Genomic DNA, 16,679 nt, shown 5'->3' with positions numbered 1-16,679 from the left:
TTCCTGTAAGCCGTTTGGATGTATCACAAAAATACATAAATACAAAACTGATTTTTGCGCAATTTAGACGAATATTGCGTTTTATTTGATTATACATTGGACATGTAGGCTTATTTTTTTTTTATAGGCGTACGATATTTTTTCATCGGTACGATAATTTTGACACTAAAATACGATAATTCTCTTCCGCTCACCTGGCAGCACTGAAGTAAACTGTAAACGTCAAATATAATGTGTTATTTACTCTTATCTTATTTTATTTCTTTGAATGAAAATTAATTTTACGCTTCATTTTACAAGAATATTGTCTAAAAGCTACAAAGGTTAGCTTGATTTGAATATTATTATTTTTTAATCACAAGAGTAACAATTAAAGTTCGTTTACAGTGGCAAGGCATGATTTTCGCGCGTCCGCAATGACCACCGACATGGAAAGTGATAATAACTGGCGAGGCGTTCCTTTAACCGAGATATGGGGGGCGCAGTCCCCGTGGGGAGCTCCAGAGTTCCCTTTAGTGGCTCCGGCATTTAACCACACAGTGTTGTACCATATTCCGAGTAGCGGGTGCGTGCCGGGCGATCGGCCGCCTAAACCGCAGAACGGACAAGACAAATGGGACCATGATTTCGTCAGGATGCCATGCTCTAATCAGAGTTTATATCCAGTTGAAGATGTAAGTTTATTTATCAATTATAAATTGTATACACAGATGTCTATCACAGTATAAAATCATAATAAAAACGAGTATCATGTAATAATTATGTTTGCTATAAAATGTATTGAACAGTAATGAAAGTTATTTTTTGTGTGGTTTTAACAGTGGTACAAAGTTGAGGTTGCATGCGTACAGTGATACTTTTATAAAATATGTTTTTTCTTTTCTTCTTCCTTGTTCCCTCATTACTGAGGGCTGCAAACACATGAGATCATTTTGCACCAACGCTCTCGATTCTGCATAATTTTATGCCTTCCTATAATATTTATTATAATGGGGGTTTTGTGGGCCTTTGAGTGCCATATCGACCAAGCAGTGATTATCCTCTGATTCCTGGCAGAACCTGCATGTTGCATCTTGTTTCTTTTCAATTTCAAACATGTGTTTGTTCAACTTAGTGTCCAGTCAATATTCTGGTCACCAAACAGGTTTTGTGTCTTTCGAGCCCTTGAAGTTCCTGAGCAGTTTTGCTGTTGAAGCCTGGTTCATATGATATTCATCAATATTTTGTACAAAATAGTATTTTTAATTGTAGTTTTGTATATAGATTAGCGCCCACTGCTAATATACTGTCTCCTGCTGTAACACTGCGTTTCACTTAACTACACGCCCCACCAGTCCCGAAGAAACTTTGTCAAAAATCGGCTTTATTATTTTACCAAGCTGTGTCTGATAAGCGTAATTTTATGTCTTTAGTCAACAATATCTTTGTTTGAAATTAAGATTATCATTATTACAACCTGCAGGAGGGTTTCAAGTATTTATTTATTTATTGCAGAGTTCAGGTGAGACACACTTAAAGAAGCGCTGGGGCTTAATCCAGAGTGCCCTGTGGAAGCCAATCCGGAACAGCCAAGAGCTGGCAGCAGCCATATTAAGCTACAACACACAGTTCAAAAACACTTGGAAGTTCAGAGCACTCCATAAGCTGTTTAATGAGGTAATATCAACAATACATGGTGTTCAAGTAAATATTAAATATATAAATTCAAATATTTTGGGACAATCATACACCAATCTCATAAATCAACCTTGCTTCATGCTGTCTTTGTTAACCATACCTACCGACCACATGTTGTGGAATCTAGCTAGCTTCCAACTAAGCCAAGTTGGTACTATAGCTATGAATAATATAACAGTTTAAACCAATAGATCAAAACGAGAATCAACAATAAAACAAGATTGAAAAGGCAGCAGGTGAAGTTTGCCATCTTTTTTTTTTCAGCATTTAGAGGAAGAGGAATCCCAGTACTTCTTTGATGTCACATTGCCCGAGATAGTTAAACTTGCACTTGAGTTGCCTAAATTGATACAGTCCCCTATACCATTGCTCAAGTAAGTGTTATCTTGTGGAAGTCAGCAGCCAATATACTTATGTAAGCATGTTTGCACAAAAGCTGTTTACTCTTTGTAATTCTAAATATGAATATATTAACTTTTTTTTATTATAGCTGTTATATAAACTGTTACTTAATCTTATTATGTAGTTTTTCTTAGATTAATTGTTATAACTAGAATTTTTATTTTAAAATCATTAACTGCTCTAAAGAAGACAAAAAAAATGATATTGGTTACTCCTTGCAGACAGCACAAGAACCGGTCTATATCACTCTCACAGCAGCAAATATCGAGTTTGCTCGCAAACGCGTTCTTCTGTACATTTCCACGGCGAAATAGCACCAAGAAAAGTTCAGAATATGCCTCTTTCCCGCACATCAACTTTAATACGTGAGTATTAAGAGGAAATATGACTGTGCGGATTCATGGGTCTTATAAATACACCACACACACACAAACCACACATACACATACACCACAGGACGAAGCCACGTGACTGTTTCTCCATCCAAACGCAGCTATGGCCCACATATGGCTCACAGCTGATCTTCGATATATTTTTTTAAATATATAAATGTTAGGAGCTTTAAAAAAACGGTGAAGCAAGAGTCGTACTCGCCTACCGAGTTCCTTATTTATTTATAGTTTTTAGATTTTTTCTATACTTGTAGTTTAAGATGATATTAGTTGCCAAATTTCATAGTTCGAGGTCAAAAGAAAAGTACCTTACAAATTTTGATTCCCTTGAGAGTGTCGACATATTGGGATACCCTCCTCCAATTGAGCCTTTATAAGACAGAGGGAATATATTTCTCACCTGATTTTGAACTTTATTTCAAAGGGATAGTGTTCTGTTAAGCATAATTTCTGATATCCCCTATGTCTTATAAAGGGTTAAATCTTCTCGGGTCAGAGGTGTTAGGGTTAGAGCCGGTGTAGCTTTATTTGACGTTCATAAGCGCATTGTAAATTGTAATATGCCTACTTGAATAATAAACTATCTTTACAGTACATATGGTGCTACTTTATAGCACTAGTGCGAAAATTAGCATATTACGTTACTGTGTCGAACATTTAAAGGGCAATATGTACTGTAAAACGTCGTACGATACATGTGCGAATAGGTAATTCGCAACTCGTGTCGATTTAAAACAATCCCTTCCGTCGTTTTTTAATTTATCGCCACTCGTTTCAAATTTCCTATTTTTCGCACTTGTATCATAATGTACTATTATGCGTTGTTTGCGGCATAAACGGCCGTATCTTTTTCTACGTTAACTTAGAAGTATGATTTTTTCACAGCTTCAAGGGACTGTAGAACCTATGGTTTTAATTTGAACTCGATACCTCCACGCGTTACCGGGATGAAGGCTCTTGACCGACAGACAGACGGACGGACGGACAACAAAGTGATCCTTTAAGAGTTCCGTTTCTTTGTTTTGAGGAACGAAACCCTAAAAATTTTATGAATGTTTATTGCTCATAAATTTTATAATAATCTATAACTCGAAAAAATCAAAACAATGGCTACGGCGAATATAAAATTAAATTATGTAAAAATGTTTTTCTCAAACTTGCTATGAAATGATGATATGACTTACGTCAAATTAGGTCCGGAAATACTACATATCAGGTGCGATGAGTGAAGATGATATGTAAAGGAATTCCATACTGCCTTACACACCTAGGACTGTAAAGCAACTTTCTTTTGTTTTTTAACGTCAAATTGTCACACAACGTCTTGGCATTTAACCATCAACAAAACTAGGTACGCTACCGTTGCTTAGCAACGGCGGTGGCGCATCGTGCAGGCGCGCAGAGTTACGCGCGCAGTGCACCGCTGGTAGAGTGGCGAGCTGAGTAAGTAGGTCGCCACAAAACAAATTGACTAAGTACATTTTTTGTTTTAATTGCAAGTTTGAGAAAAGCACTATACAAATCTCGGCGAGAAACGGGGTTGCCGGCCGCGTATCTCTATCCATTACTATAGAGGCCGGGAAACGTAGGGTTGCAGGCCAAGTAGATATATACGGCAAAGCGTAGCGAAGCCGGATAGAGATACGCGGCCGGCAACCCCGTTTCTCGCCGATATATGTATAATGTGACAAATTACAACTTGTGACAAATTAGCCGCAGCGTGTTTCGCACTGTCCAGGATAGCACCCAGTTTATCTATAGAGAACATAAAAACTGCTTACTATGGTTATTTCCACTCGATTCTTACGCAGGGTGTAGATCTCTGGTGCACAGCGGCAGATCGCGACAGAGTGTTTAAAATGCAGAAACGAGCCCTGCGTATAATCGATGGAAAACCTTTTGACCATCCTGCTCAGTCGTTGTTTAAAAAACATAAAATCTTAACGTTACCGTCTATATACATATTGACTGTGTGCATGCATGTAAGGTCAAATATACATAATTATAAATCTAGCGCAAAACTTTGCAACACCGCGGCGCGAAGGCGACCACGGTTGCAAATCCCAAAGCAACGACTCGCTAAGTCTCGACGATCGCTTGATGTCATGGGACCAATTGCCTACAATTCCGTACCTAATGCCATCAAAGACTCTGCCAGCGATGCGATATTCAAAAAGAAGCTTAAATCCCTTCTAATAGATCAGGCATACTATCGTATTGCCGACTTTATGAGTGCGCCGGTGCGAAATTGACCCAGCAGCGTTTGGAAAACAGGTTTTTAGTACCTAACCTACCTACAAATGTTACTGTTTCCTTGTTTTGTTACTTATATATAATGATAAGGACATAGATAAGTACTCAATACAATAGTTTTTAGATTTATGACGTGTAAAATGTACTATGTTTATATTTACCAATAAAGTCTGTATTCTGTATTCTGTATTCTGTAATGCTTTTCTCAAACTTGCAATTAAAACAAAAAAATGTAGTCAATTTGTTTTGTGGCGACCTACTCGGCTAGCCACTCTACCAGCGGTGTACAACCTTACGCGCGTAAGTCCGCGCGCCTGCGCGATGCGCCACCGCCGTTGCTTAGTAACGAATATGCACAACAGATCACCGTACCAAGCTAACTGATGGTAGAAGCTAGTTGATGGTTGGATGCCAAGATGTTGTGTCACAATTTGACGTTAAAAAACAAAAGAAGGTTTCTTTACAGTCCTAAATAGGTGTGTAAGGCAGTATGAATTTCATTTACATATCATCTTCACTCATAGCACCTGATATGTAGTATTTCCGGACTTAATTTGACGTAAGTCATGTCATCAGTTCATAGCAAGTTTGAGAAAAGTTATAAGAAGTATGTGCTGAAAACAACTCTTTTTATGCCTCTATTGTTATTGCATATTTATTAAGACAAATATTAAAGTATAAGTACAGAATAAATAATAGTACTTACTACCGTACAGAAAATAAACTTCCTACAAAACTGAAGTTTGACAGCGATTCAGGGACGAATCACGCTGTCCCTTTCTTATGTTTGGTACTATCCCTTTCGGCTATTTAGGGATATGAAAATTCAAGTCATTATCCAATTTCTGGTCGTACACGCAAAGGGACGTCAAGTTGTGCCAACCTTAATAATTGCTCGGAGCAATGCTGAGCCGAATGGAGCCGGGAATGCCCGAAAGGAACAGTTTCGCCCCCCTGGTATAAGTAATAAAAAAAAATAATGATTTAATTACATTTATTTTTGTTACAGTCTGTATGAAACATCGGGATCAGATTCCGTCTTGGAGAAGCTCAAGTGTCTGTGCCACTACTTTAGAAGAGTCTGCACTAAAGGTGATATTATTTTGTAGTAAGCATCAAAATCCCGCAAATTTATTCCAAAATCTATACTTTGTCAAGAAACATTATTCTATATCGGTACCCGGCGGGAAGAAGTTGCTTACTCGAGATAAATTGATGAGATTTGAACTTAAAATAGAACTACATAAGGTTCAGGTTTCCTCATTTTTTCTCTGCAGTAATTATCAACTTCCCGCCGTGTACGTGTATATTCTGAAGAAACCCTAACCGTAATAACCCTATAAAAACAACCCTCAATTCTGGTTGTGTGTAGAGCAGCCCCGGTCGGCGCGGTGACGTTCTCGCGCCGCTCCGTGCCGCCGCGGCGCTGCCCGGTCTGGGCACAGTCCGCCGCCTCGCTGGCCGCCGTGCCCCTACATGTAGCCGCCAGTGGAACTATTGAAGATTCCGACGGTCTGGTGCAGCTCGACTTTGCTAACAAGTGAGTGAACATGACCCTGTCCTCTAATTATCCCACTGACTGCGCCAGACAAGCTTTTCTGTTTTCTTTGTTGACTGTCCGCAATCTACTGCCTCGCTGGCCGCGCTGCCTCCACGTGTACCTGCCGGTGGAACTATTGAAGATTCTGATGGCCTAGTGCAGCTGGACTTTGCTAACAAGTAAGTGAACTTAATCCTCTCCTCCAGTGATCCCACTGACTGCGCCAGACAAGCTTTTCTGTTTTCTTTGTTGCCTGTCCGCAATCTACTGCCTCGCTGGCCGCCGTGCCTCTACATGTAGCCTCCGGTGGAACTATTGAAGATTCCGACGGCCTGGTGCAGCAGGACTTTGCTAACAAGTAAGTGAACTTAACCCTCTCCTCGAGTGATCCCACTGACTGCGCCAGATAAGCTTTTCTGTTTTCTTTGTTGCCCGTCCGCATTCTACTGTCTCATTCGCCATAGTGCATTTACATGTAGCTACCGATGTAACTACTGAAGATTTTACCGGTCTACTGCAACTGGATTTTAATAAATGAATGATCCTACCGCCTGCGCCAGAAAAGCTTTTCTATCTTTTATGTCGCCGCAACCTTTCATTGTTAAATATACATATACTATATATAATAACAATTCAGCCTATATACGTCCCACTGCTGGGCACAGGTCTCCTCTCATGTGCGATATTATTAATATTATTCACTCGCAGATACCTCGGCGGGGGCGTGCTGGGATACGGTTGTGTTCAGGAAGAAATTCGTTTCGTGATCTGTCCCGAGTTGTTGGTATCCATGCTGTTTACCGAAGTGCTACGGCCAAACGAAGCGCTCATGATCATAGGTAAATTAATTAAACACATTCACAGTTTGGTTGCCTGCATTCGTCCAAAACTTTTAGAACGCCATTTGACTTGGATCCTTAATCTTATGATCAAAAAGTGGCTCCATGTAATAGATCAAAAGTCAAAGGTATGGTGGCATCGTTTCGAGCCCTATGCCCGGTAAGATGGCGCCAGTTTTTGATATTTATCAAATTTAACACATCAGTGAAAAAATAAGGATTGAAGTCAAATGGCGTTCTAAAAGTTTTAATCATGTCTAAAGATGTCAGTAAAACTGTGGCTACAACATTTTATTTGACAATCCACTTGTATTTCAAATTCTCATTATTCAGGTTGCGAACGCTACAGCAAGTACTCGGGCTACGGGTCGAGTTTCCAGTGGTCCGGCGACCACAGCGACGCCACCCCGCTGGACTCGTCGTGCCGGCGCCGCGCGGGCGTGCTGGCGCTGGACGCGCTGCCCTACGCCGCCGCGCCGCTGCAGTACCGCCCGCCGGCCGTCGCTAGGGAACTCAACAAGGTACCCTCGCGGCCTCGTCGAGCCGGCGCCGGACGCGCTGCCCTACGCCGCCGCGCCGCTGCAGTACCGCCCGCCGGCCGTCGCTAGGGAACTCAACAAGGTACCCTCGCGGCCTCGTCGAGCCGGCGCTGGACGCGCTGCCCTACGCCGCCGCGCCGCTGCAGTACCGCCCGCCGGCCGTCGCTAGGGAACTCAACAAGGTACCCTCGCGGCCTCGTCGAGCCGGCGCCGGACGCGCTGCCCTACGCCGCCGCGCCGCTGCAGTACCGCCCGCCGGCCGTCGCTAGGGAACTCAACAAGGTACCCTCGCGGCCTCGTCGAGCCGGCGCCGGACGCGCTGCCCTACGCCGCCGCGCCGCTGCAGTACCGCCCGCCGGCCGTCGCTAGGGAACTCAACAAGGTACCCTCGCGGCCTCGTCGAGCCGGCGCTGGACGCGCTGCCCTACGCCGCCGCGCCGCTGCAGTACCGCCCGCCGGCCGTCGCTAGGGAACTCAACAAGGTACCCTCGCGGCCTCGTCGAGCCGGCGCCGGACGCGCTGCCCTACGCCGCCGCGCCGCTGCAGTACCGCCCGCCGGCCGTCGCTAGGGAACTCAACAAGGTACCCTCGCGGCCTCGTCGAGCCGGCGCTGGACGCGCTGCCCTACGCCGCCGCGCCGCTGCAGTACCGCCCGCCGGCCGTCGCTAGGGAACTCAACAAGGTACCCTCGCGGCCTCGTCGAGCCGGCGCCGGACGCGCTGCCCTACGCCGCCGCGCCGCTGCAGTACCGCCCGCCGGCCGTCGCTAGGGAACTCAACAAGGTACCCTCGCGGCCTCGTCGAGCCGGCGCTGGACGCGCTGCCCTACGCCGCCGCGCCGCTGCAGTACCGCCCGCCGGCCGTCGCTAGGGAACTCAACAAGGTACCCTCGCGGCCTCGTCGAGCCGGCGCCGGACGCGCTGCCCTACGCCGCCGCGCCGCTGCAGTACCGCCCGCCGGCCGTCGCTAGGGAACTCAACAAGGTACCCTCGCGGCCTCGTCGAGCCGGCGCCGGACGCGCTGCCCTACGCCGCCGCGCCGCTGCAGTACCGCCCGCCGGCCGTCGCTAGGGAACTCAACAAGGTACCCTCGCGGCCTCGTCGAGCCGGCGCTGGACGCGCTGCCCTACGCCGCCGCGCCGCTGCAGTACCGCCCGCCGGCCGTCGCTAGGGAACTCAACAAGGTACCCTCGCGGCCTCGTCGAGCCGGCGCCGGACGCGCTGCCCTACGCCGCCGCGCCGCTGCAGTACCGCCCGCCGGCCGTCGCTAGGGAACTCAACAAGGTACCCTCGCGGCCTCGTCGAGCCGGCGCTGGACGCGCTGCCCTACGCCGCCGCGCCGCTGCAGTACCGCCCGCCGGCCGTCGCTAGGGAACTCAACAAGGTACCCTCGCGGCCTCGTCGAGCCGGCGCCGGACGCGCTGCCCTACGCCGCCGCGCCGCTGCAGTACCGCCCGCCGGCCGTCGCTAGGGAACTCAACAAGGTACCCTCGCGGCCTCGTCGAGCCGGCGCCGGACGCGCTGCCCTACGCCGCCGCGCCGCTGCAGTACCGCCCGCCGGCCGTCGCTAGGGAACTCAACAAGGTACCCTCGCGGCCTCGTCGAGCCGGCGCCGGACGCGCTGCCCTACGCCGCCGCGCCGCTGCAGTACCGCCCGCCGGCCGTCGCTAGGGAACTCAACAAGGTACCCTCGCGGCCTCGTCGAGCCGGCGCTGGACGCGCTGCCCTACGCCGCCGCGCCGCTGCAGTACCGCCCGCCGGCCGTCGCTAGGGAACTCAACAAGGTACCCTCGCGGCCTCGTCGAGCCGGTGCCGGACGCGCTGCCCTACGCCGCCGCGCCGCTGCAGTACCGCCCGCCGGCCGTCGCTAGGGAACTCAACAAGGTACCCTCGCGGCCTCGTCGAGCCGGCGCCGGACGCGCTGCCCTACGCCGCCGCGCCGCTGCAGTACCGCCCGCCGGCCGTCGCTAGGGAACTCAACAAGGTACCCTCGCGGCCTCGTCGAGCCGGCGCCGGACGCGCTGCCCTACGCCGCCGCGCCGCTGCAGTACCGCCCGCCGGCCGTCGCTAGGGAACTCAACAAGGTACCCTCGCGGCCTCGTCGAGCCGGCGCCGGACGCGCTGCCCTACGCCGCCGCGCCGCTGCAGTACCGCCCGCCGGCCGTCGCTAGGGAACTCAACAAGGTACCCTCGCGGCCTCGTCGAGCCGGCGCCGGACGCGCTGCCCTACGCCGCCGCGCCGCTGCAGTACCGCCCGCCGGCCGTCGCTAGGGAACTCAACAAGGTACCCTCGCGGCCTCGTCGAGCCGGCGCCGGACGCGCTGCCCTACGCCGCCGCGCCGCTGCAGTACCGCCCGCCGGCCGTCGCTAGGGAACTCAACAAGGTACCCTCGCGGCCTCGTCGAGCCGGCGCCGGACGCGCTGCCCTACGCCGCCGCGCCGCTGCAGTACCGCCCGCCGGCCGTCGCTAGGGAACTCAACAAGGTACCCTCGCGGCCTCGTCGAGCCGGCGCCGGACGCGCTGCCCTACGCCGCCGCGCCGCTGCAGTACCGCCCGCCGGCCGTCGCTAGGGAACTCAACAAGGTACCCTCGCGGCCTCGTCGAGCCGGCGCTGGACGCGCTGCCCTACGCCGCCGCGCCGCTGCAGTACCGCCCGCCGGCCGTCGCTAGGGAACTCAACAAGGTACCCTCGCGGCCTCGTCGAGCCGGCGCCGGACGCGCTGCCCTACGCCGCCGCGCCGCTGCAGTACCGCCCGCCGGCCGTCGCTAGGGAACTCAACAAGGTACCCTCGCGGCCTCGTCGAGCCGGCGCTGGACGCGCTGCCCTACGCCGCCGCGCCGCTGCAGTACCGCCCGCCGGCCGTCGCTAGGGAACTCAACAAGGTACCCTCGCGGCCTCGTCGAGCCGGCGCCGGACGCGCTGCCCTACGCCGCCGCGCCGCTGCAGTACCGCCCGCCGGCCGTCGCTAGGGAACTCAACAAGGTACCCTCGCGGCCTCGTCGAGCCGGCGCCGGACGCGCTGCCCTACGCCGCCGCGCCGCTGCAGTACCGCCCGCCGGCCGACGCTAGGGAACTCAACAAGGTACCCTCGCGGCCTCGTCGAGCCGGCGCCGGACGCGCTGCCCTACGCCGCCGCGCCGCTGCAGTACCGCCCGCCGGCCGTCGCTAGGGAACTCAACAAGGTACCCTCGCGGCCTCGTCGAGCCGGCGCTGGACGCGCTGCCCTACGCCGCCGGCCGTCGCTAGGGAGTTCCACGGTGTATAATGTACCTTGTTGAGTTCAACAAGGTACATTATACACCGTGTTTTAATTGAATTCCGTTAACTCCGGGGTATGGATAAGTACGTTTAAGGAAACTAAATGGCAAAGTTAATTTATAAAAAAAATATAAATTTAATTTTTTTTCATTTCTTTTTTTTTAGAAAAAATAATTAAATGTCGTTTGGTATCAAATGTATACATTCGTACTAAACACTAATCAATATGTAAACAGACTCTAAGATAAAGATAAGATACGCTCGTAAGGGCCTTATAACATAAAAATAAATTATTGATTATCTCCAAAATGGAGTTAGAATACCGGTGTCTTTGTAAAAGTTACTCAAGCTCAGGAATGCATTCTTGAAATTAATGAAAATCACTAAAAACATGGTGTATATATAATAATTCAGCATATATACGTGCCACTGCTATAGTTCAAATACATATTAATTATTAATATTTAAATAAAAACAAACATCGTAAATCTGTTAGGTTATACGTCAGATGCTAACTAATTCTGTCATATTTGTTTACATTATTTGCAACTTCTATTGGATTTCACTTTAGTCCCAACTAGGCTTAAGTAATTAGGGTAAGTTACAATAGTTCCCTACGGGATACACCTTAACAGGGCATTCTTCTCTTCTTCTTCTCAGCATATATCCACTGCTGAACATATGCCTCTTAAATTTCCATGTTGTTCTGTATGCGGCGGTTCTATGCCAGGTCGCTGTCGTTTTTCCGATATCGTCCGATCTGGCTCGTGGTTTTCTGTCATTTGGCTTCCCAGTCGATGATGATTTTTATTAATACAAAGGGTCGATGTGAATGGACAGCGATCACCGGGGTCATTGGTCTCTATGGGTGTACCACAGGGGTCAATATTGGGACCTTTCCTGTTCCTTATCTACATAAATGACTTGCCATTCCTTGTAAAGACCCACCATGATATAGTATTGTTTGCAGACGACACTTCACTTATTTTCAAAGTCAAACGACAGCAACAAGCTTACAATGATGTAAACGATGCTATTTCAAAAGTAGTAAATTGGTTCAATGTTAATAATTTATTGTTAAATGAGAATAAGACTAAATGTATTAAGTTTGTCACTAGTAATGTAAGGCATGTAAAAACAAGTGTCATTGTGAAGGATGAGGAATTGGAATTAGTTGATAGTACAGTTTTTCTTGGTATAACTTTAGATTCTAAACTCCAGTGGGGTCCCCATATTGCTACTCTTTCGAATAAACTGAGTTCTGCAGCTTTTGCAGTAAGCAAAATCCGTCAGTTAACTGATGTAAAAACAGCTCGATTAGTATATTTTAGTTACTTCCATAGCATTATGTCATATGGTATTTTACTGTGGGGTGGTGCTTCAGATATAAATACCATTTTTGTTCTGCAGAAGAGGGCTATTCGAGCAATATATAAAATGAACCATAGAGACTCACTGAGAGATAAATTTAAGGAAATTGACATCATGACAGTGCACTGTCAATACATTTATGAGAATATTCTGTATGTGCATAAAAATACTGCCGATTTTAAGAAAAATTGTGACATTCATAATATTAATACTAGAAATAAACATAAGTTCGCCGTGCCCTTCACTCGGCTCCATAAAATTAAAAAATCATTCATGGGTAATTGTGTGAGATTTTATAATAAACTTCCAAACCATATTACTGAGTTACCAATTAATAAATTTAAGAATCATGTAAAGCGTAAACTTATTTCTAAAGCTTATTATACCACACAAGACTACATGAATGATAAAACAACGTGGGATTAATTGTGATTCGAAATGATTAATTATTTATTATATTTGAATAATGATGATGAAATGGATATTCCAATGCATGTATTTCCTTTGTTGTTTTTATTATATTTGTTTGACATTTAGAATTTATTCTAGAAACAATCTAGACTAGTATTTTTTATACATTTTTTTTTGCATGACTATATTTTGTGAAAGTTTTAGTATTAAATTTGATCTATGAATTATATTCATTAGTATTATATATGGAATAATATTTACAACATCAATAAATTGCTCTGATAATTAGTTTAAGATAATTATATGTAATACTGTCTTACTATTCATAAGTGCTTGTTGCTAGGCCTACATGAATAAAGTATATTTGAATTGAATTGAATTGATGTCTCCAGAACAGTATTCGCCCCATCGGTCATCATCCCTGCGACATATATGGCCGGCCCATTCGCACTTCAGCTGCGCAATTATTCTGGCTATGTCGTTAACTTTTGTGCGTTGGCGAATAGCCACATTCCGAATTCTTTCTCGCAGGGATATCCCACGGGAATTGCTTAACACTATCTATATTATTTCTTTGATGTCACTTTTAACATCATGAACCTTCCAGGCCTGGGTGGGATTCACTTTCTACTCCGAGGAGCAGCCCACGGCCACCCAGTACCCCGGCATAGCCACAGGGAACTGGGGCTGCGGGGCCTTCGGTGGCACCCCACAGCTCAAGACACTCATACAGGTTGGCATATTCATAGGCCTTTGTACTCCCCCCCTTTTTCATAAAGCTTTACAAGCCTCTTAGTTAATTGATGTTTTACCCCTTTCTTACAAATATATAATTCAAAATCAAAACAACGACTACAAGAAATTTCGACCCGCACCACCGTGACTCGGGAAGCGTAGTTATTATGGCGTCTGTCGCGAACGCAGAAGACGCTGGTTCGACCCCAGCCCCGAGCATGGTGTCCTTGGCCCTTTTTTCTTCGTATATGACGTCAAACAGAATTTCAAATAGAGATGTATTGTCAAAGAAAACGTGGCTACGCCACGTAAATTTACTGCCATCTTTCGACACATAATTCAAACTTTTAGAACGCCATTTGATTTTGATACTTATTCTTTCACTGATATTTATTCAATTTGTTAAATATCAAAAAGTGACGCCATCTTACCGGGCACTATCTGAAGGCTGTGGCGCCATCGCTCGAAACGATGTCGCTATACCTTTAGCCTTTGATCTATTAGATGGCGCCACTTTTTGATATTTAACAAATTTAACGCATATCAGTAAAAGAATAAGGATCAAAGTCAAATGACGTTCTAAAAGTTTTAATCATGTGTCGAAAGATGGCAGTAAATATACGTGGCTACAAAGTTTTCTTTGACAATACACCTCTATTTCAAATTGTCTTTGATAACATCTATACCAGTGTACACTTAAATACTTACAGCTCATGGCCTGTGCAGAAGCCCGGAGGCCTATGGCGTACTACACGTTCAACGACGTGGGGATTCGGGACGAGTTTGTGAACATTTATAACTTGCTGGCGAGATATAATGTCACTGTCGGTGAGTTTACAATTAATTCAATTTTAAAATTATAAACCAAGTAGTCATTCAATCAACCGAATCAAGCAATCATTTTCCGACAGTCAACCAGGGATCGGAAACCGGTATTTTTTGTATGGGAACGAAAACGGTATTTTTTCGTTCTTTGTTAATTACTTCATTTCTAATTAGGCAATCTAATAATACGAAGTCGTTATCTGAAAACACAACTGAGTCCTACATTTAGAGTATAAAATAAACCGAAATATATGGTTATTTCGATGTTTTTGCAAAAAACCGGTTCCGATCCCTGCAGTCAACCATTAATTATAGAATCGTTTATTTCGTCAGTCATCCAAGTATAGACTCATTTATTTTGTCAGTCAAACAACTAACTGTTGAATCAATCAATGAATTTTGTCAGATAACCAACAATCTTCTGAATCATCTTTGCATCTTTTTAAAGGGTCGGCAACGCGCATGTAATACCTCTGGTGTTGCAGGCGTCCATAGGCTACGGTGACTACTTACCATCAGGCGGGCCGTATGCTTGTTTGCCACCGACCTGGCATAAAAAAACAATGACTTATTTATTCTTCCAGTCAACCAATTACTGAATAAAATATTGATTGATCTATGAGTCTCAGTTTTAATATCTAAACCCCATGCCAGGCCAACTATACCAGTTAATAGCGCGGTTCTGCAAGACGGACGTGCGCAAGGGCAACCTGCACGGCTTCATAGAACACGCGCTGAAGAACGGACAACTGCCGCCGACCTGTCCGACGTCGGACACGGCGGGGTCGCCTGCCAGTGAACGGACACGACCGGACACGTCCGTACCGAGCGGCCAGGCGGAACCGACGGAGAGTACTACAAGGCAAACGGAGGTGGAGAAAATGGATGTTGTAAGTAACATCTGTTCGTTATACTTGTCGAAAGATGTTTCGATGTTTATAACGTTTTATTCAAACCAATCTTATGTAGGAGTTAATTGATTTGCATTATTTTATGAACGTTCCACAGTTATCTTTCACTCTCAGCTTTCTTACTTCTGTTAGAAAAGAATTATTTAATTTAATTTTAATTTTTTTATTTAAGAAACAAACAGTCTTTTATAGATACATATAACACAGGAACTTTTCTTAAAACTAGACTTACAGTTTCCTTAATGAAAATATTTTAACATCATGCTTATTAAGTAGTTTCTACATAGTAAAACAGAGCTATTTGTGCGCGCAAAAACAAAACACAAAAAAAGAAAAGAAAAATGATGAGAATAAAAATATAAGAGCATTATAACAACCTTATGGTATTGTTACTAATTATTTACAAACTGAATTCTCAGGATTTGTTATGTATTCATAAAGAAATTATAAACAGCAGTAACATCTAATACTGAGATTATTTCTTTAATTATGAGTTTTCCCGTCTGATCTGATTCCGAAAAATAAGTTTTTTCTGATTATTAGAAACATTCCATTATGGTAGCAATGAAAACCTAGTTATAAATAGAAATAACAATATTTCTAAAAGGAAAAATCCGATGATTTTAATTGAGATATTAAAATTCTAATAAGTTCTTAATCTTCTTCTAATTGTAAATTTCTTTTCAGAGTGACACATTGGACGTGAACGAAATCGAACTCTCAGAGTCGCTACAAAAGGAGCTCCTCAAACAATCACCGGACATGTTCTCTCAAGACGAATCTGACTCCCAAGAAACACAACTGTTAAACCACAGTGAAAGCGTGTCTAAATCAACAAGCACAGAGGTTAACAAAATGGCGGCCAGTTCAAACAAAATGGCCGCTAGTAATAGTAAAAGTCTTACTACAGATTTGTTTGAAGAGATGAACAAGCTTGATCAGTCGAATGGTAAGCTAAATTTATCTAAAGCACACACTAATATATTGGACGAATCTGTAAAAGTAAATGATGTTTCTATGGATTCGAGTGAGAATACAGAGCAAAATAAATCAGATCCCACTTCTGAGATGAAAAGGAAGATGGCTAAGAAAATAACGGATTATTTCAGTAAAAAAGTTATTTGATGTATATACTGCTTAGTTACTTTATAGTGTGTTCTGATACTAACTTACATCGTATTTAAGAGTTGGCCTTGTTAACTTTGAAAGTTCTTGGCCTGTAGTCGACATCAAATATATGTTGACATTTTCCGCCTTATTACTGAGGCGAATATTTCAAAAGTGTAAACATATCTTTGACGTCTACTTTACATTAGTCTACATACATAAAAAAATGTTTAGACTATAACATCCTCACGTTGAAGTTTCCTTACAGTTAGTGCCTCTAGGTAAATGTAAAATGAATATAATGTATGAGTGTATTTTTATTATTTTGAAAATAAAATAAAGTGTATAGTACTAATCATTTTCATTCTTAAATTTTAACCTTAAATTACAAACAAACCATAAAAAAAGGGAAGTATTTA

General features: G+C 45.3%; 1 protein-coding gene across 1 annotated transcript; it reads left to right on the top strand.

The window, feature by feature from the left end:
* Nucleotides 1-16,616, top strand: LOC133515484 (poly(ADP-ribose) glycohydrolase). Its single transcript, XM_061848031.1, has 12 exons — nt 1-674; nt 1,495-1,656; nt 1,942-2,051; nt 2,301-2,444; nt 5,734-5,816; nt 6,102-6,264; nt 6,973-7,103; nt 7,437-7,624; nt 13,290-13,415; nt 14,128-14,245; nt 14,897-15,132; nt 15,841-16,616. The coding sequence occupies exons 1-12, from the start codon at nt 417-419 to the stop codon at nt 16,276-16,278; spliced, it is 2,157 nt and encodes a 718-aa protein (XP_061704015.1). The 5' UTR covers nt 1-416; the 3' UTR covers nt 16,279-16,616.
* The last annotated feature ends 63 nt before the right edge of the window (nt 16,617-16,679 follow it).

This window comes from Cydia pomonella, chromosome 2 (genome assembly GCF_033807575.1).
Source record: "Cydia pomonella isolate Wapato2018A chromosome 2, ilCydPomo1, whole genome shotgun sequence".
In the NCBI taxonomy this organism is placed as follows: domain Eukaryota; kingdom Metazoa; phylum Arthropoda; class Insecta; order Lepidoptera; family Tortricidae; genus Cydia; species Cydia pomonella.
Note: the sequence above shows the minus strand (reverse complement) of the source record. Positions and strands in the feature narration are given on the sequence as shown.